At 39.5% G+C, this 20,771-nt stretch overlaps 1 protein-coding gene across 1 annotated transcript in view; it reads left to right on the top strand.

Moving 5' to 3' along the window:
• SLC16A4 (solute carrier family 16 member 4) overlaps nt 1-20,545 on the top strand; it is a 28,684-nt gene extending 8,139 nt beyond the window's left edge. The window contains 8 exon segments of the mRNA XM_004026304.5: nt 75-207; nt 1,243-1,386; nt 1,926-2,087; nt 3,728-4,231; nt 6,233-6,444; nt 7,846-7,939; nt 19,518-19,565; nt 19,568-20,545. Coding sequence (XP_004026353.2) covers nt 75-207; nt 1,243-1,386; nt 1,926-2,087; nt 3,728-4,231; nt 6,233-6,444; nt 7,846-7,939; nt 19,518-19,565; nt 19,568-19,677 — 1,407 coding nt within the window. The 3' untranslated portion in view covers nt 19,678-20,545.
• Nucleotides 20,546-20,771: the final 226 nt, after the last annotated feature.

Here is a 20,771-nt window from a genome sequence, read left to right on the forward strand (position 1 = left end):
CTTCTAGTAGCCGTAATTGCCTTTGTAATGGCTCACTTACCACCTGAGTTGTACTCTGGTCTGCTTTGATTTAGGTGAATGTGTTTGTGATGGGGATGACCAAGACTTTTGCAATTTTCTTTGTGGTCTTTCAAGAAGAGTTTGAAGGCACCTCAGAGCAAATTGGTTGGATTGGATCCATCATGTCATCTCTTCGTTTTTGTGCAGGTATAAGGCTGGCAATAAGCTTGCTGTCTAAGGAGAAGAACCACAAAGGGCAATTCCAAGATTCCTATTCAAGACTGAATAGGAATTCAGTTTCTAAAATTAAGGTTCATTTACTGATATGTAACGCTGAGAAAGTAAGGAATTGCAATATTTAGCTTCCACTTGACTTAGTAACAAAGTTGGGAGAATCAGCATTCAAACAAAGAAAGCTGAAGAATTATTAAATGCCATGATTCAGTATTTCATGCATTGCCTTTCTAGTCTGTTAATGCCTTAATATAGGTTCAATGAGTAAGGCCCTCAACCTGGAAGTTAGGCCATGAAGTTCTAGTTATCTAAGTATATTCAAAACAATTTTATTTATTTATTTTTGAGACACAGTCTCACTCTGTTGCCCAGGTTGGAGTGCAGTGGTGCTATCTCGGCTCACTGCAACCTCTGCCTCCCAGGTTCAAGCAACTCTCCTGCTTCAGCCTCCCAAGTAGCTGGGATTACAGGTGCCCGCCACCATGCCTGGCTAATTTTTGTATTTTTAGTAGAGATGGGGTTTCACCATGTTGGCCAGGCTGGTCTCAAACTCCAGACCTCAGGTGATCTGCCCACCTTGGCCTCCCAAAGTATGGGATTAAAGAGCCACGGCGTCCAGCCTCAAAACAAATTATAGAACCAATTTCTTCTCCTTTTATTTGGAGCTGTAACAGGGTGGAAGAGCAGATAAGTGATTCAATCTTATTCTAGTCATTAACCACTAGATGCAATCTTTTTGTGGAGGTTCTATAATGCATTTCAAATCACCTCCCCTCCAAACCTTATTTACAATCAACATTTCCTTTTAAACTCCCCTTCCAAAAACTAAAATAGTGTGGGACTAGTGATATTAAGAAACCCGATATGAAAATCTTTTTTGAAGAATACGTAATACTTCAAAGTAAACAGTCCTCTTGCTTTCCTTGTCATTCATTTAAATCGCCATCAGAGGATAAGGGATGCCAGATCATTATTTACCTAAGAATTGCCTTTCTTTCTTCTCTTAAGGTCCCCTGGTTGCTATTATTTGTGACATACTTGGAGAGAAAACTACCTCCATTCTTGGGGCTTTCCTTGTTACTGGTGGATATCTGATCAGCAGCTGGGCCACAAGTATTCCTTTTCTTTGTGTGACTATGGGACTTCTACCTGGTGAGTCCATTGTAATTATGTGACCATAGAAGGCCAGGAGTGGTGGCTCACACTTGTAATCCTAGCACTTTGGGAGGCCAAAGTGGGTGAATCGCTTGAGTCCAGTTCGAGACCAGCCTGGGCAACATGGTGAAACCCCGTCTCTACTAAAAATACAAAAATTAGCCAGGCCAGTGGTGGCACATGCCTGTAGTCCCAGCTATTTGGGAAGCTGAGGTGGGAGGATTGCTTGAGCCCAGGAAGCTGAGGCTGTTGTGAGCCGAGATTGTGCCACTGCACTCCAGTCTGGGTGACAAAGTGAGACCCTGTCTCAAAATATGTATATGTGTGTGTGTGTGTGTGTGTGTGTCTGTGTGTGTGTGTGTGTATATATATATATATATGCATCCATCCATAGAAGATGGAACAGGACTCTTCCCTTCTACTGTTCCTGGGTCCAAAAGGCCTAGTTGTATTATCTCAGATCCAGGAGATTATCTTTTCTGGTACCAAGCCACTTAATGTGAGAGTGATTCTAAACTATTACGTTTTTCTTTTAGGTTTGGGTTCTGCTTTCTTATACCAAGTGGCTGCTGTGGTAACTACCAAATACTTCAAAAAACGATTGGCTCTTTCTACAGCTATTGCCCGTTCTGGGATGGGACTGACTTTTCTTTTGGCACCCTTTACGAAATTCCTGATAGATCTGTATGACTGGACAGGTACGTCATTCTAAGTTTATTTACTATCAACTGTGCAAGATTTAGCGTTCAGCTTTCTCCCTTTGAGAAACGGAAGTTAAGACTTTCAGAGCAATCGATTTCACAAGGTATTGCAAGAGAGGAAATGAGCATAATTTCTAAAGTAAACATGCTTCTCTTCCCTGGAGAATACATACGCAAAAGAGATCTTGAAATACTTGCAGGCTTTGCCAGCTCACACAAGCAACTCAGAATTCACCATAGGGCTCAATGTCTGAGGAGATGGAGGGCATTCCATGCAGCTGGAAACACCTTGCAGTAAAAGCGATACTTCTGGGGAAATAAGGCTTCCCCCTTCCTCCCCGTCCCCGCCCCATCAAAAACCCTCACTTTTCCCATTTTCCCTTTAAGACAAAAATCTGCATTTAAAAAAACTCCTCCCCCATCGGACTCACTGAAATAGATAAAAAAGAAACAAATACTTTGGTAAAAAGAGTATGTTCCCTAATAGTTTATGTAATGTCAACTATAAATTTTCACAAATGAATAAAAAATGATTCATCTCACAATTTTCTTTGTAACTAAGACATCTGGATTAAAATAATCCTAAACTACTGGAAAAAATACATGTATATGTGTGTATTCATATGCCTATTACTATCTACATGGCAGTTTTGTTGAATCTTTCCTAACTATTCAGTAGTCTCATGGTGAATGGGACCAGCTGACAAATCCATGATAGGATAGCAGAACCTATAGCCCATTCTATCTTTAGAAGCACCATACAAATCATAGCTTTGATCAGGACATGCTGAATGCAAGCAACTATTCAGCTCCAAAGGCAAGATTAGCATCTGTCATCTTTTAAGGAAGATCTAAAAAATGTCATGGGATGAAAGGCTATCCATGCCTTCCTCCCTCCCCCTGCTTTTTTTTTTTTTTTTTTTTTTTTTTTTTGAGACAGGCTCTCTCGCTTTGTCATTCAGGCTGGAGTGCTGTGGCATGATACCGGCTCACTGCAACCTCCACCTCCCAGGCTAAGCGATCCTCCCACCTCAGCCTCCCAAGTAACTGGGACTACAGGTGCACACCACCACGTCAATTAATTTGTTTGTATTTTTTGTAGAGATAGGTTTTCACCATGTTGCCCAGGCTGGTCCTGAACTCCTGGGCTCAAGTGATCTGCCTGCCTCAGCCTCCCAAAATGCTAGGACTACAGGTATGAGCCATAGCACCTGGCCAGCTGTCCCCTCTTCTAAGGCTGTTTCCAAATGATTTCTTTCATCTTATTCTATTTTTTCTGTACCTAAATCTGTACTCTCACTTCAGGATATTTAAATTTTCTATTTAATTTTTTAGCATTTGAAACACTCTCCTCTCCCTCCAAAAACTTGCCCCCCCACCCCCCTTAACACAAATAACCACCATCTCTCCTTTTATCCCATCTATTGGTGCAGCTTTTTGGTTTTCTATCTCCAAAGCACTACATTATTACATGGATACATCAGTGTATATGACTAATAAGTCAAATCGGAGACAAAGTAATGTTTTCAAGAATTAATGGGCTATGCCAGTGGGGCCTCTTCTGAGCCTATGAACACAAAGCAGTATTGTGAATTGAAAGGCTATTTTTAATTGCTCAATCTCTCCCTCCTATTTAGGTGCCCTTATATTATTTGGAGCTATCGCATTGAATTTGGTGCCTTCTAGTATGCTCTTAAGACCCATCCATATCAAAAGTGAGAACAATTCTGGTATTAAAGATAAAGGCAGCAGTTTGTCTGCACATGGTCCAGAGGCACGTGCAACAGAAACACACTGCCATGAGACAGAAGAGTCTACCATCAAGGACAGTACTACGCAGAAGGCTGGACTACCTAGCAAAAATTTAATAGTCTCACAAAATCAGAGTGAAGAGTTCTACAATGGGCCTAACAGGAACAGACTGTTATTAAAGAGTGATGAAGAAAGTGATAAGGTTATTTCGTGGAGCTGCAAACAACTCTTTGACATTTCTCTCTTTAGAAATCCTTTCTTCTACATATTTACTTGGTCTTTTCTCCTCAGTCAGTTAGCATACTTCATCCCTACCTTTCACCTGGTAGCCAGAGCCAAAACACTGGGGATTGACATCATGGATGCCTCTTACCTTGTTTCTGTAGCAGGTAAGAAAGCCTACATCAGCCTCCTACCCAAAAGGAAAGATCAACTTAATTTTACACGTTTATTACATTTTAATAAAAAGCTAAAGAAAAACAAAAGAGGAATTGTAGAAGGGCCAGAGAAAGTAAAATTTTTGAGGCTAGATGGAGCACCTGGGCATTTCCCCGGAAGAGATCTCTGTCACTGCACACAGGCTCCCCTACTAGACAGTGGACCCTAAATCAAGTCTTATTCATCTTCATATAACAGTGTTTGACACAGTAGACATTATTTATTGGATAAATGCGGAAATTTCAAAAAGCTGATGCTCAATGGCAATAGCCACTATAAGGAACAGAAAACCCCAGGCAGACAGCACAGTGCAGTGGCTCAAGGATTGGTTCTGGAGCAAGACTTCCCTGGCTCGACCTCCTGCTCTGTATTTCTTAACTGTGGGAACTTCAGCAAGTTACTTTGCTTCATGGTGCCTTCATTTCCTCATCTGTAATATAGGGATAATAGTATCTACCCTCATAAGATTGTCAGGACCAAAAAAGCAATGCATGTAGAGTTTAGAATAGTGCCTGGCCTGTAGTAAGCAATCAATAATGTTTTATTATTTGTAGCTAAGGAATTTTCCCCTTGAACTCATAGTAAAACAGATAAATATGACTTTTAAGGCTAGTCACTTATGGATTGTCTGATATTTAAAATAAGTTAAAATGTAAATTAAAAATAAAAACAACTGGCCGGGCGTGGTGGCTCACGCCTGTAATCCCAGCACTTTGGGAGGCCGAGGCAGGTGGATCATGAGGCCAGGAGATCAAGACCATCCTAGCTAACGTGGTGAAACCCCATCTCTACTAAAAATACAAAAAATTAGCCAGGCGTGGTGGCGGGCGCCTGTAGTAGCAGCTATTCAGGAGGCTGAGGCAGGAGAATGGCATGAACCCGGGAGGCAGAGCTTGCAGTGAGCTGAGAATGTACCACTGCACTCCAGCCTGGGTGACGCAGCGTGACTCCGTTTCAAAAAATAATAATAAAATAAAAATAAATAAATAAATAAAAACAACTATTTTAGTTGACTACTCATAAAACTGTTTAAAGACAGAATGCTTGATCTAGGAGAGAGGGACTTGGCCAGGTGCAGTGGTCCAAAATACAATCTCCCATTTCCAAACTTCCTACATATTTTCAAATTAAGCATAAACTTTGGAGGACTTAATTCCTAAAACTTCGTATGCAATTATGAGTCCCAACATCTCCTTTTTTTTTTTTTTTTTTTTGAGACAGAGTCTCGCTCTGTCGCCCAGGCTGGAGTGCAGTGGCGCGATCTCGGCTCACTGCAAGCTCCGCCTCCTGGGTTCACGCCATTCTCCTGCCTCAGCCTCCCGAGTAGCTGGGACTACAGGCGCCCGCCACCACGCCCGGCTAATTTTTAGTATTTTTAGTAGAGACGGGGTTTCACCGTGTTAGCCAGGATGGTCTCGATCTCCTGACCTCGTGATCCACCCGCCTCGGCCTCCCAAAGTGCTGGGATTACAGGCGTGAGCCACCGCGCCCGGCCCATCTCCTTTTTTAACAGAAGACTTATTTATACTCCAATCTTCTACAATATGACTTCCCCAAGACACTGACCTGAAGGTCTATTTGTCTTTTAGAAACTTCATTTTCTCACTTGCAGGACCTCTTAGACGAAGAGACTGCATGGCCTTCTGTGCCCAGGGTCCTCTGTAACCAGGGATTACCACTGTAGTGACGTAAGCTTTCCAAACACAATCAGAAAAAAACACTAACTACATGGGTCTTCTACACTACTCTAGCGGAGACTTTTTTGCTATTTTATTAAATGTATTTGGAATAGGTAAGTATATAATAGAGCTTACTGGTACAGAAATCAAATCATTTTTTTCCTCACATATCCTGGCCTCAGGATGAGATCATATTACTTGGGAAATGATGCTGTATGCATTCACATTTTTCAAAGGGACCAGGAAAATAAAAAGATTTCAATATTGTTCCAGGTATCCTTGAGACGGTCAGTCAGATTATTTCTGGATGGGTTGCTGATCAAAACTGGATTAAGAAGTATCATTACCACAAGTCTTACCTCATCCTCTGTGGCATCACTAACCTGCTTGCTCCTTTAGCCACCACATTTCCACTACTTATGACCTACACCATCTGCTTTGCCATCTTTGCTGGTGGTTACCTGGCATTGATACTGCCTGTACTGGTGAGTAGACACACTCATTAACATTGTTAAACCATTTAGTAAAAGCAAGTATCAGTAACAATCTCCCCAAAATACATATTTTGTATTAATTTTGTAACTTAAAAAATCATTTCAAAGACCTTAGAAACTCTGCAGCTATATCCTGTCCAGTTACTCATCTTGTGTGTGAGGGGGGAGGGATGGTGAGAGGACTATCCACATGGGACAGGAATAAAATTAAAGCAAAAAAGGGATCAGCAGGATTCCTTTTTACTTATCAGTCTCCTAGATTAGGATTGTGTTCACTTGTCTCCTTCAGCTCCAGAAACTTGTTTGGCTCCTTTTAAGACACAATCTTAAAGAAAAGATCCCTGAGAACACTTCAAGAGAAAAAAGGATTTCCTGACCAGTGTGGTTTCTCTCTTGAAGTTATTGCCTTGGTCCTGTGTACTTTCACAGGGCCATTGTTTTATACTTCCTCTCCATTTTTACCCTAAACTGACGCAAAGTCCTCGACCCAGATGGAACCAAAATACTTATACAAACACTTCAGTGTTCTGGGAACCCCTGGGAGTCTCATGGCTTCTCCTTAGAACCCGGTCCTAAACATGCTGCAACAGATTTCCTAGAAAACTTCTGTTCTATCAATATTAGCGTTAAGTGCTACAGGATATTATATGAAGTGCAGGCAAAAATCAAGCTTCCTAAAGCTGAAATTAACTCCTTGTGATATCTGATTACTTACAAACCAATGGTTGATACTTAGCCTTAGGGGAGTCAAGAATATCACCGTCTGGCCGGGCGTGGTGGCTCACACCTGTAATCCCAGCACTTTGGGAGGCAGAGGCAGGTGGATTGCTTGAGCTCAGGAGTTGGAGACCAGCCTGGGCAACATGGTGAAACTCCGTCTCTACAAAAAATAAAAAAATTAGCCAGGTGTGGTGGCACGCACCTGTGGTCCCAGCTACTTGGAAGTAACTGGGAGGATCGCTTGAGCCTGGGAGGTGGAGGCTGCAGTGAGCCAAGATCACACCACTGCACTCCACTCTGGGTGACAGAGTGAAACCCTGTCTCAAAAAGAATATCACTATTAATTCATATTGTAAATATTATTTCCTAATAAGAGAAAAGCAGCAAGGTTTGGGGAAGAAAAAGTACCCATGAACCACCTAAAAAATTAAAATGAAAATAAAAACTTGTGTTCTTACTAATAAACTGAAAACACTGCCTGCCTAGCATTTACTGTTCGCTATTAGTCCTCAGCTCTTTCACAATATTGGGGGCAAAAAGCCAACCAACTCACCCCAGAAGTCACACTGTTCATAGCTTGAGATGATATAAATAGTATTTGTCCCTTTTAGGCATAGGTCTCTATAGAATTTCACCCTTAATATGGCTAACACTGAATTCTAATTCCTACAGGTTGATCTGTGTAGGAATTCTACAGTAAACAGGTTTTTGGGACTTGCCAGTTTCTTTGCTGGGATGGCTGTCCTTTCTGGACCACCTATAGCAGGTAACACCTTCACCACATTCTGAACAAATTTCAATAGCAATAAAAGGGAAAAACTGATCCAGGATTAATGGTAACATGTAATGACAGTATCAGGTTAAAAGAAACAGATTATTTCTGCTTTTCCTGTATCTACTCACTCCACCACCAATGCAGGAAAATCTGAAGGCTCAGATTCTTGTATTATCTTAAGATGTGCCTTAAGCAGATTCTTATATTCTTGGGAGTTGTAGGGCAGACACTGGATCTATGTCTACTTGTCTGGGGAGACAATCCAGAGTTTTTTCAGAGCCTCAAAGACCCATAATGCTTAAAAAAAAAAAAAAAAAAAAAAAAGGCTGGGAGCAATTGCTCACGCCTGTAATTCTAGCACTCTGGGAGGCCAAGGCGGGGGTATCACTTGAGCTGAGGGGTTCAAGACCAGCCTGGGCAACAGACAGACCTTGTCTCTATAAAATAAAAAACAAAACAAAACAAAAAAACAATGAACGACTAGCATCTTGTATCTAAACATGAGTCACTTTTATAGAGCTTGAAAGGTATAGGCCTGACACTTTTGTTCTTCTGATGTGCCATATGGATGTCCAAGATTGCCTGTTATCTATCTGTTAAGTATCTCTCTTTGAAAAGAGGCCCTTCAAATTGTCGGTACCAAGGATGGGAGGATACTTGGCCTAAAGGCCCCATCTCTATGGAGAGGATATTGGGGGCCGTTGGAAATTATTATATACAAGTACAGTAAACATTTGGGGAGTTCTGATATGTAAGTTAACTTTAAGATTCAAATTGTAGTTTTACATTCACTTTTTACCTAATTGGACATTCTGTACTTGCTGAATATTTAATCTAATACTATTACAAACTTGAATACTCACACAGAAATATTTCTAGGGAACAGACCTAAACTTTAGTTTCTCACACACCACAGGTTCTCAATGTATTTCAGTATACAAATTACTATGACATTTCTAATCATCCACATAAAGGAACTTAGCCTAAAACTTACTTTTGCTTCTTTTAGTCCTGAAGTAAGACAGAAGGGAGTTAATTTTGTCCTACTATCATTTTTTAAAAAATTAAGTTTCATAATGATGTTAAGTTTATACCTCTTAAGACTGAGAAAGGGGCCAGGCACAGTGGCTCACGCCTGTAATCCCAGCACTTTGGGAGGTCCAAGTGGGTGGATCACCTGAGGTCAGGAGTTTGAGATCAGCCTGGCCACCATGGTGAAACCCGGTCTCTACTAAAAATACAAAAATTAGCCGAGTGTAATGGCAGATGCCTATAATCCCAGCTAACTTGGGAGGCTGAGGCAGGAGAATTGCTTGAGCCCGGGGGACAGAGGTTGCAGTGAGCCAACTTCACTTTGCACCACTTCACTCCAGCCTGGGCAACAGAGCGAGACTTCATCTCAAAAAAAGACTCAGAAAAAGTAAATATTAAAAGAAGGAGACTATAAACTAAGGATAACAAGAATTGTTACTGAGAGGGCCTGGCATAGTAGCTCACGCCTATAATCCCAGCACTTAGGGAGGCCAAGGTGGGAGGATTGTGTGAGTCCAGGAGTTCCAGACCAGCCTGGATAAGATAGTGAGGCACCATCTCTACAAAAAAATTTTAAAAATCAGCCAGGTTTGATGGTGCATACCTGTAGTCCCAGCTACACGGCAGGCTGAGGCAGGAGGATTGCTTGAGCCCAGGAATGAGTGCAGTGAGCCTTGATCATGCCACTGCACTCTAGCCTGGGTGACAGAGTGAGACCCCGTCTCAAAAAAAAAAAAAATTATTACTGGGAACAAAAAATATGCCAATAGCTGAGGTTCAATTAAGGCATACTTATTCTAAAGAAAAAATTTACATAAATATGCAACCAACTCTCTTATTTGCATTTATGAACACACCCCTTCCCATGCTATCTAACACTTAGCCTACATTTCATACCTGGAAAGCAGGCTAGAATTATAAAGTAAAGCCCAGAATTGTTATATAGGGACTAGTAAAAGGAGGCCAAATACCAGAAGTACCTTGCACAACTACTCTATGGCTAGTACCCAGGACAGTGAGATACAGAAAACAGAGCTCAAACACAGTTTGCTGATGCATTTTTTTCAATCTTGATCCTTCTTCATTGGCTGTCCCAGTAGTGCCTTGGAATTTTTCAAGCCTATTGGGCCAAAAGTACAAGGAAGTAACAAATACAAGGGCATAGAATATCTTACTCAAATGAAAAAGACAAGCAACAAAACTATAACATGTTTAATGTCCTATGTGTCTTTGTATACTTCTTAAAATAAAATGTTTAAATAGTTCAATACTCGAGAAGACAAGTCAAGTTTCTGAAGACCATTACCTGAAAAGAAAAAGCTACAGGTATATATGTGAGTTCTGAAATAAATTTGTTGGGTCACGATCTCATTGTTTTTATGAAAAAAGATAGACTACCACAGAGCAGATTAAAAAAGAGTATATCACTTTATTTTCAAACTTTTATTTCATACACACACACACACCTATGTAATGTAAAATATGAGATATAAAATACTTCTGTCAATGAGACAAAAAAAAGTTAACAAGCTTTTGTTAGCCCAAATCCAGTATAGCCTAGCACCATACGTGAGGATAAAAAACTCATAATATATTTTTTACCCATTAATTCAGAGACTATTACTTAGGCAGCCATACATTCTGTAAGCTCTACAAAAAAGTCAAAGGAAGCTTTAAGGTTGTTGCTAAAGCTTATGTAGAAATTTTTAGTCCAGGACATGCTCCTAGTATCTTAAACAAGATTCTAACTGCAATGCTGTGCCATTAGCCATCTGTTGAAGAAAGAAATCACAGAAAGCTTTGTTCCTCTAAGTCATTCCTCCGTGAAATGACAGAGGACGTTACAAAGGCCATTAGATTTGTTCCTAACTTCTGACTCCAGCAGCAACTACCAAAGAAACATCAGAAATGTTGATGTACAGATCATCTCAGTTCTTGCAGGTGTAGGCAGAACTGAGTCTTTAATTGAATCAAAAGTCTTTAATTGAATTTACTGGTGATGAAACATTAAATTCTCAACCAAACTTAGATCTTCAGAACTGTATGAGATTCTCATTTTTTACTTACCTAAATCTGTTATTACCAAATTGCAAAAGTTGAAACTCCTATAAAAGAGTATAGGCATTTTTAATTAGGAATCTAACAAAAGTAAAACTTTTCATAATAATCTTCAGTCAAAACACTAGTTAAAAATGGTAACATTTCAGCCATGCTCTTGTAGATCACACAGACAAAAAAAGGTAACACATTACATGAACAATATTTCTCTCCTTCCTGTATAAAAATAAAAAAGAAAACAATATTAGTTCTATGCAACATATTTTAATAATTCAAGGAAAGCAAAAATAGCACAAGAAATTCATAGAACCATATTCTTATTTTTTTTTAATATAGAGAATACGGGCAAGAAAATTACACACCTCAATTTCTTACATTTCTTTCATGAATTTAAGAAATAATGGTAGCAACAAAATTCTTTATAAGATCTTTGCTGAAACTGAGAGATTGAAAGGATGAAAGTTAAAACTTACCGGTCCCCACAACTCCTCTGTAAGACAATACCCTGCTCACCCACTCCACCCCAAAGTCCCTTCTTATTCCAATACTCAGTGACAATTTCAATTTTAATTAAAAAATATGGCCTGCATTAGAGTAGGTGAGTTTTAGGATTGTTCCAGGTTCCCTGACCAGGGTGGTGAGTAGACCTAAGTGTAGGCCAAATGTCACACAGCTCATCCAAACCCAACTGCTGCTTTTGGGGTTAGATGGCACCCAGAACTACACACTGGCACAAAGATGGAAGCCTTGGAAGGCTGTGGAAAAATGAGAAGTATTGATATTTTAAGACTTATTTCTCACAGACCCCTGTTAACAGAAGTAAACCTGCAAAAAGCAATATAAATACAAAAATAGTGCCTTGGGCAGAAAAGCAAGTATATCTAATCACATTCTCCAACATACAGGGCAGATGTAAGCTACTTACATGAAATTCCTACTCTTCCATTCAAGGCATTTGACATGAAAGCTCAAAATGCTCAAGGCTCAGTTTCATTTTAAAATAAAACCAAAGGACCATATTAGTTGCCTATAAAATAAAAACTGAATGCAGTTCCCCACTTCTCCATATTCCCCTCTTTCCCAACTGACAAATGCATACAGTATGCTAATATACATATATAATCATTTATTTAATCACAAATATCTTCTGAAAACTCCCTAAAACACTATAAGTAATTATTTGATTACTTGGTAATCAAGTAACTATCAAATAAATATTTGAAACTTAGCATTCATTCAATAACTGTCAAGCAAATCACTAGCATAGTACTGTTATATGCTATGTGGGACACACAGAAGATAAAAGTTACTCACAGTCCTCACATGACTCACCAGGTCGTGAAACATTATTCACTCTGCCACATACACTGCCAGGACTTCATACTAAGAACAGTCTAGAACCTCCAAAACTGTGAATTATTAGAATCTGTATCCTTCTTCTACTTCATTAACTGAACACCTGATTAAGCCACTGTAGCCCATCACCTTATTTTCTTACCTTTAATTGAAGACATTCTGAGTTGTGGGATAATAAAATGACTTTAAAATATGTTGAAGTTTAAGTCAAGCAGGTATTTCACGAGTATTTTTTCCCCCACCAAGCCCTAGAAAAATCATTTCTAACGCCAAATAGTTGTAAGTCAATTGTACTCCAGCATATGTTAAAGTCAGCTAGCTCCTAAAGAAGTATGTCTCTATTATTTACCGATCTCATCAGAAATACCATGGAGTGAGACTGGTAATTTTGCACCAAGTCTATTTGTGTTTTATGGAAAAAGGTAAGTGCTAAAATATATATTCATTCATCTAAGCTCATCTCTGTCCCATTATCACAGAAAAGTCATCTCCTCATGAAATGATAGGTCATTTCCTATCTATCCCATCCTCAATTTCAGATACAGTATTAAACAAAAATTCCATCTGGTCCTCGCTCCACTATTACCAATCCTGACCTCTAGAGTTTTATCAGTCACCTTGGCCTATCAATTACGAATTTCTCTATGGCCTAAAATTTTACTTGGAAAACACACTCTGGAGGTTGGGGGTGAGTGGGGAGAAAGTGAGAAGACAGAGCAAAGCCCTGTCCTCTATTTGTTCTGTGGGGGGAAAAAAAGGCTAAAAAAAAAGTAAATATTTTATGTATCTAGTGATTATTTTCCCCATAAACTACAAAGCCTTACAGATTTTTACTTTGATTCAGTTTTCCTAAGATTGATGAATACCTACAAAGCATCAAAAATAAATTCCAAATAGCTCTCTATTGTGGTTTAAGAAGAGGAGTTCTTCCCTTTTATAACACACTTTGCAAGGCCAAAGAATCCAGCTTCCACATCCTAATAGACACCACAATCCTTTTAATAAAAATTACAGCACAGAGCTAATACTTGAAGCATTCCTAGTAAATCTTATTGCAAATTTCTATCAAGGAAACTTTACTGAGTTCCCATCTTAAAAGGCCCTGAAATTTAAATTTGCTAAGCCAAGCTTCCCAAGATTTTTCCGATCATGGCACATATAGAAAATATTTGCACAATACACCCAAAGTAAAAGAATAAGATTGCCAATAGCCAGCTGGTGGCTCCAGTGGCCCCAGGGATGAGAGGAAAATTGTCTTTGCACACCTTGGAAATTTGCCACTATGCTACAACCCAACCACAGGAGTTCTGATTCAACTCTGACCAGTCACCTGCAGAATTTTCAACCACTTTAGAACTAGCACCAAGAAACTTTGGAATTAAGGACCTTCTAAGTTTTTTGTTTGTTTTTTGTTTTGAGATGGAGTGTCCCTCTGTCACCCAGGCTGGAGTGCAGTGGTGCAATCTTGGCTCACTTATCCAGGTTCAAGTGATTCTCCCACCTCAGCCTCCTGAGTAGCTGGGACTACAGGCGTGTGCCACCATGCCTGGCTAATTTTTTCTATTTTTAGTAGAGATGGGATTCACCATGTTGCCCAGGCTGGTCTCGAACTACTGAGCTCAAGCAATCCGCCCACATCGGCCTCCCAAAGTGCTGGGATTACAGGTGTGAGCCACTGCACCCGGCCATGTTAAGTTTCAATAAGATGACCAATAGTAAACTTACATAGTAATCCTAATAAAAATGATTCATGACTGGGCACAGTGGCTCACGCCTGTAATCCCAGCACTTTGGGGGGGCTGAGGCAGGTAGATCACAAGGTCAAGAGCTCAAGACCAGCTTGACCAACATAGTGAAACCCTGTCTCTACTAAAAATACAAAAATTAGCTGGGCGTAGTGGTGCGCGCCTGTAATCCCAGCTACTTGGGAGGTTGGGGCAGGAGAATCGCTTAAACCCAGGAGGAGGAGGTTGCAGTGAGCCGAGATTGCACCACTGCATCTCAGCCTGGGCGACAGGGCGAGACTCCATCTCAAAAAAAAAAAAAAAAGATTCATAACTTAGCTTAACAATCAAGTTCTGAGATTCTGAGATGTCTGAAGGTATGAATACTTTTTAGACAGGATGCTAAATTCCTTTTGAAACATGTATGGCCTAACACATAAAATAATGTGGAATAGTTTTAAAATATTAACACTTAAAAAATGAGTTCAGAATCCTATATTAAATATCTAACTTGAATGATTATTCTTATTCCTTTTTAACTGACTGTAAAAAAAACTGGTTTGCACAAGTGTTTAAAGAAGCTCAGCCCAATCTTCCTATTTGTTTTAAATTATCACAGGAAACATTACTAGACATTTCTGCCTAAAACAAGTCCTATAGCCATAGATATAAGAAAAGAGTCTGGACTAGTAACTTCAAATACAATAATTATTACTGTTAAATAATAATTTTACTGTGTGTAAGAATCAACTGAGTGCCACCCAGGATGGAGTTATGCTTGACAGAATCCAATGAATCTGCATTATTAACATGCATCTCAGGTAAATCTGACGCAGGTAGCCTGTAGACACCAAGGAAATGCTTACAGAGGTCTTCAGCTTAATTCTGCATCAGCTGCCAGTTTATTCCTCAGAGTGCTGGCTACATACAGTAATACCAGGCATAGAGTGAACATTCAGATACATGCACATTATCCTAGATTATAACTGGTATGTAATCTTGTCTTTCTCTGACGTTCACAATGCTTATGCTATGACCACAAAGGAATCTAGTCTTTTGAATGTCAACTTATGTGTGTGCTTCCATTTAAAATGGTGAGAATACAGTGGCTTCTGAACTATCAACAATACTTTCTTTTAAAAATATTTACTTGGCTGGGCGCAGTGGCTCACGCCTGTAATCCCAGCACTTTGGGAGGCCGAGGCGGGCGGATCACGAGGTCAGGAGATCGAGACCATCCTGGCTAACATGGTGAAACCCTGTCTCTACTAAAAATACAAAAAATTAGCCGGGCACGGTGGCGGACGCTTATGGTCCCAGCTACTCGGGAGGCTGAGGCAGGAGAATGGTGTGAATCCGGGAGGCGGAGCTGGGAGTGAGTGGAGATTGCGCCACTGCACTCCAGCCTGGGCGACAGTGAGATTCCTCTCAAAAAAAACAAAAATTTACTTAGAAGCATTAAACCGTTTAGGGTCCGAAGTGCGTCTGAACAGATTTTTCATACTGTTACCAAAAAAATACAGAGATCTAATAAAATCAGACACTCGTTCTCTCTCCCTATATATATATATATATATATATATATATATTTTAAATTTTTGAGACAGGCTCTCCCTCTATTGCCCAGGCTGGAGGGCAGTGACACAATCACAGCTCACTGTGGCCTCAACCTCCTGGGCTCAAGTGATCCTCCCAACTCAGCCTCCTGAGTAGCTGGGACTACAGGCATGTGCCATGACACCTGGCTTTTTTTTCTTTAACTTTTTCTTTATTCTTTTCCAATATTTTTCTAAATTTAATTTTAATTTTTGATAGAATAGGGACAAAGTCTGACTGTGTTGCCCAGGCTGGTCTTGAACTCCTAAGTTCAAGTCATCCTTCTACCTTGGCCTCCCAAAGTGCTAAGATTATAGGCATGAGCCATCACGCCTGGCCAACACCCAGCTAATTTATTACTTCTTTTTTGTAGAGATAGGGTCTCACCACATTGCCCAGTCTGGCCTTGAACTCTTGGGCTCAAGTGATCTGCCTGCCTTGGCCTTCCAAAGTGCTAGGATTACAGGCATGAGCCACTGTGCCTGGCCAATCCTTTTACTTTCAGCAGTAGAGAATGGCTAGTTATTCCAATCAAATAAAGTAGATGTTTCAATAGCAATGAAGCTCAAAACTTAACTAACCTAGTAGCCACTTAAATATAAGCTTGATTTTAACAACTAATACTTTCATAAAATGATCAGTCATATGTATATTTCTGCATCCTACATTTTACCTCATATTTGCTAGTATAAACAGCATCCTAAAACTAAATACTCAGCTGTATACTATTATCCTATTGAATGGCAATTGGATCTTAATTTAGAATCTAAAAAATATAAATATCTCAATGATCAAATATGACTGGGAGAAACAGATTTACAACAATTATTTCATCCAGGTTTTATTTTACCTAATTTTGCATGGAAATACATAGAAATAATTCTAAAACATGCTAAACAATTCCCCGCCCTGGTAAGAAAATATATTAAATATAGTCATGAGTTATTTAACAGGGATACATTCTGAGAAATGTGTTGTTAGATGATTTCATTGTCATATGAACAGTATACCTACACACACCTAGGCTATATGGTAGAGCCTATTGCTCCTAGGCTACAAATCTATACAGCATGTTACTGTGCTGAGTACTGTAGGCAACTGTATATAAACATAGAAAGATACTCGTGTATCCAAAGTATTCATGTATCTAAACACAGATACAGTAAAAATGCATATCATAACCTCATGAGGTTTGTCCTGTTATGTGCCACATGGCTATATTTTAATACTTAATGTTTCAGAAACAGCATTCTAAGAGTGAGTGAAATCCAAGCACTTTAGAAGGCTGAGGCAGGCGGATCACCTGAGATCAGGAGTTTGAGACCAACCTGGCCAACATGGCGAAACCCCATCTCTACTAAAAATACAAAAAAATGAGCCGGGTGTGGTGGTAGGCACCTATAATCCCAGCAACTCATGAGGCTGAGGCAAGAGAATCACTTGAACCTGCGGGTCGGAGGTTGCAGTGAGCCGAGATTGCGCAACTCACTCCAGCCTGGGTGACAGAGCGAGGCTCTGTCTCAAAAAACAAAAAAAAAAAGTGAGTGAGTGAGAGAGAGAGAGAGAAAGAGTGTGTGTGTGTGTGTGTGTGTGTGTGTGTGTAAAATAAAAGACTTGGTCGGCATGATGGCTCACACCTATAATCCCAGCACTTTGGGAGGCCAATGCAGGAGGATGACTTGGGGCCAGGAATTTGAGACTAGCGTGGGTAACTTAGATCCAGTCTCTACAAGAAATTTTAAAAAAAGGAAAGAAAAGAAAGAAAAGGCTTATAAACAGTTTTTCTCTTCAATCCATTTTTACTATTTTTAGCTGTGCTACCTGACATTTTAGTAGCACTGTCTACCTTTTTGTCCAAGAATTCCTAGTCTTTCCCCAGGGTGTTACTTCTGAGACCACTATTTTATAATTCACAGGTTTTATATATACACATATACATACACAGACACATATACTCTAATACATTTGCTGTGTTGGCAGGACTAAGGCAAGAATGACAAGGGATGGGAGGGTAAGGACTGCTACCTTCTATACTCCTTCCTTTCTAGAAATGTCTACAAGAGTTCAGAGACTAGTCACCTATTTCTTAGAGATCTATAGGTCAATAACAATCAACATAACACAAAGACTTGTCCAGTTGTTTTCACTCCAGTAACTCCAAGAAACATTTAATAGAGGTCACTAATCAAACAGGAGTCAGTAAGTAAAAAGCAACTTAAAGTTAGTTGAACTTAAGAGGTTATAAAACATTCTACTCACTTATTTTTTACATTAACAATAGGAAACACAGAGCTATAAAATAAAAATAAATTAAGTCAATTTTTTCTGGTCTGCTTGTCTCATCTCCTCTTTGTCCATAACAGAACAAAGAGGAGATGAGACAAGCAGACCAGAAGAAAAAGGTGGGGGAGGGTATACTCTACATATCCAGTGAGGCATCATGATCTAAGATAGAAGGGAAAAATCAAAGACACAATGTAAGCTCCATGAGGGCAGATATTTTCATCTATTTTGTTCAGGGGTATATCCCTGAAACCCAGACCTGTGCTGCCATACAGCACTGAAATTTCTTGAATAAGTGATCAGATATAATATACATACTATACTTTAGAAAAGAACTTCTCAAAGTGAGGTCAACAGACCCCCAGAGATCCTTGAGACCCTTTAGGAAGTCCAGGAGGCCAAAATTATTGTCATGATAATACTAAGGACATTATTTGCTTTTTTCAGTGTTGACTTTTGCAATGATGTGCCTTAGCATAAATATTCTTTGCTATCACCTACTCAGTTAAAAAAAAAAAAAAAAGTGTTTCGCTTAAGTTTTAGTATGTGCCATCAGCCAAAAGACTTTGAAGACCCTCCAACTTATGCTTTTAAAAAGCACTTAGGACCAGGCGCAGTGGCTCACACTTATAATCCCAGCACTTTGGGAGGCCGAGGTAGGCGGATCACTGGAGGTCAGGAGTTCAAGACCACCCTGGCCAACATGGCGAAACTCCGTCTCTACTAAAAACACAAAAATTAGCCGGGTGTGGTGGCGGGCACCTGTAATCCCAGCTACTTGGGAGGCTGAGGCAGGAGAACTGCTTGAACCCAGGAGGTGGAGGTTGCAGTAAGCAAAGCAGAGATCATGCCACTACACCACTCCAACCTGGGTGACAAAGCAAGCCTCTGTCTCAAAAAAAAAAAAAAAAAAAGCATTTAGATTTCAGGGGGGAACTTGTCATTGTTTAACCCACGTGATCAAGCAGTCAGTTCCTTCTCATATATTCTGATAGCCTCCTGCACCTTCCCTTCATAGCACTTATCACATATTATTTATGTGGTTGGTACCTATCTCCCCACTAAAGTTCTGTGAGGGCAAGGACCATATCTGTTTTGGCTCACTAGTGTATCCTCAACACCTAGCAATATTAACAGGAATATCGTAAGTACTCAAGTCTTTGTTTAGTAAAGGAAAAAAAAGAAAACTGATTATTATCACTTCTTTTTTTCTTTGGAAAACAATAATTTATGATTATTTTCTTCATAATAGTGGTCTTCTAATAAAATTCATGGTAAAATAAAATGGTATGTGTTCCTAATTTTCTCCAACTTCCACTGTAAGATTGGAGATGGTGTAAGTCCCTAACTCAGGTGGAGCTGATTCAACTTCATCAGTGAAAAATAGGGCAGCTAAGAAGCTTCACTAAGTTCAAATGGGTCACAATACAGGAGGCTCCTTGCTTTGAGGAGCTATTCATGGCTGAGAGTTACTAATGGCAAAATTTCCTTCCCTAACAGAAATCATTCCTTCCTTCCAGGCTGGTTATATGATTATACCCAGACATACAATGGCTCTTTCTACTTCTCTGGCATATGCTATCTCCTCTCTTCAGTTTCCTTTTTTTTTGTACCATTGGCCGAAAGATGGAAAAACAGTCTGACCTGAAAGAAAGAAGACTGCAATCAAGTGAGAGCTAAACAAAAGAAAACCTAAACTAATGTCATTGGAAACAAAAGCTTGAAAGAAACACATCGCATCTACATTTGTAACATGAGAAGGAAAACAATTTTTTTTTTTTTTTTTTGAGATGGAGTCTCGCTCTTTCGCCCAGGCTGGAGTGCAGTGGCGCAATCTCGGCTCACTGTAATCTCCGCCTCCTGGGTTCAAGGGATTCTCCTGCCTCAGCCTCCCAAGTAGCTGGGACTACAGGCACACGCCACCACACCCAGCTAATTTTTTGTATTTTTAGTAGAGGCGGGGTTTCACCATGTTAGCCAGGATGGTCTCCATCTCCTGACCTCGTGATCCGCCCGCATTGTCCTCCAAAGTGCTGGGATTACAGGCATGAGCCACTGGGCGCGGCCAGATAAGTTTTTAAGGTTCCTTCTTGCTTTAGCATTCTGAGAAATGTCTAATTGGTAGTAAGACAAGAGTAATAGCAACCTGTATTGTTAGTATTTAACCAAATAGGCTAAAATTTTAATCAGGTACCTTATGTATTAAATAGAAATCGGAATGTACCATAATATATCCAAACTCTCAATTACGCCATGGTAATTCAGTCACTAAAATATGTAAAGATAGAAAATTTTTTAAAGAAGTGTGAAATATAGCCATTGATTGATCAGAATTCTGGAATCTGAATATTAAAACCTTACTTAGTGACTGGAATGGTATATGCTCCCTCCAAAAGTTTATCTTTGTTTATTGATTAAAGGTAATCCTTACTTTCTTTGTATTACTTAGGTTCTTAATTAAAGGTAATCCTTACTTTCTTTGTATTACTTAGGTTCTTAAATTTCTATGATAAACATGTATTGCTAAATAATAAAAAGTATATAAAAATTGCTTTAAAAACTTCTTTATTTCAAGATCATCTGAACAGCAATTTTGCCCATCAAAGCGTTATTTTTCTGCTACATCTAATTAACAAAATATTCACACTAAATATCGAAACGTCTCTTTACAAGATTTACATGAAAGTTGAATAGGTGGTTTTAATGGGAAATATGTTTAAATTAAAAGATGTTTCTTATACCACCAACCTCCCTTAGCATCTCCTTCTGAATGC

The sequence above is a fragment of the Gorilla gorilla genome, chromosome 1, assembly GCF_029281585.2.
Source record: "Gorilla gorilla gorilla isolate KB3781 chromosome 1, NHGRI_mGorGor1-v2.1_pri, whole genome shotgun sequence".
NCBI classification, from domain to species: Eukaryota; Metazoa; Chordata; class Mammalia; order Primates; family Hominidae; genus Gorilla; species Gorilla gorilla.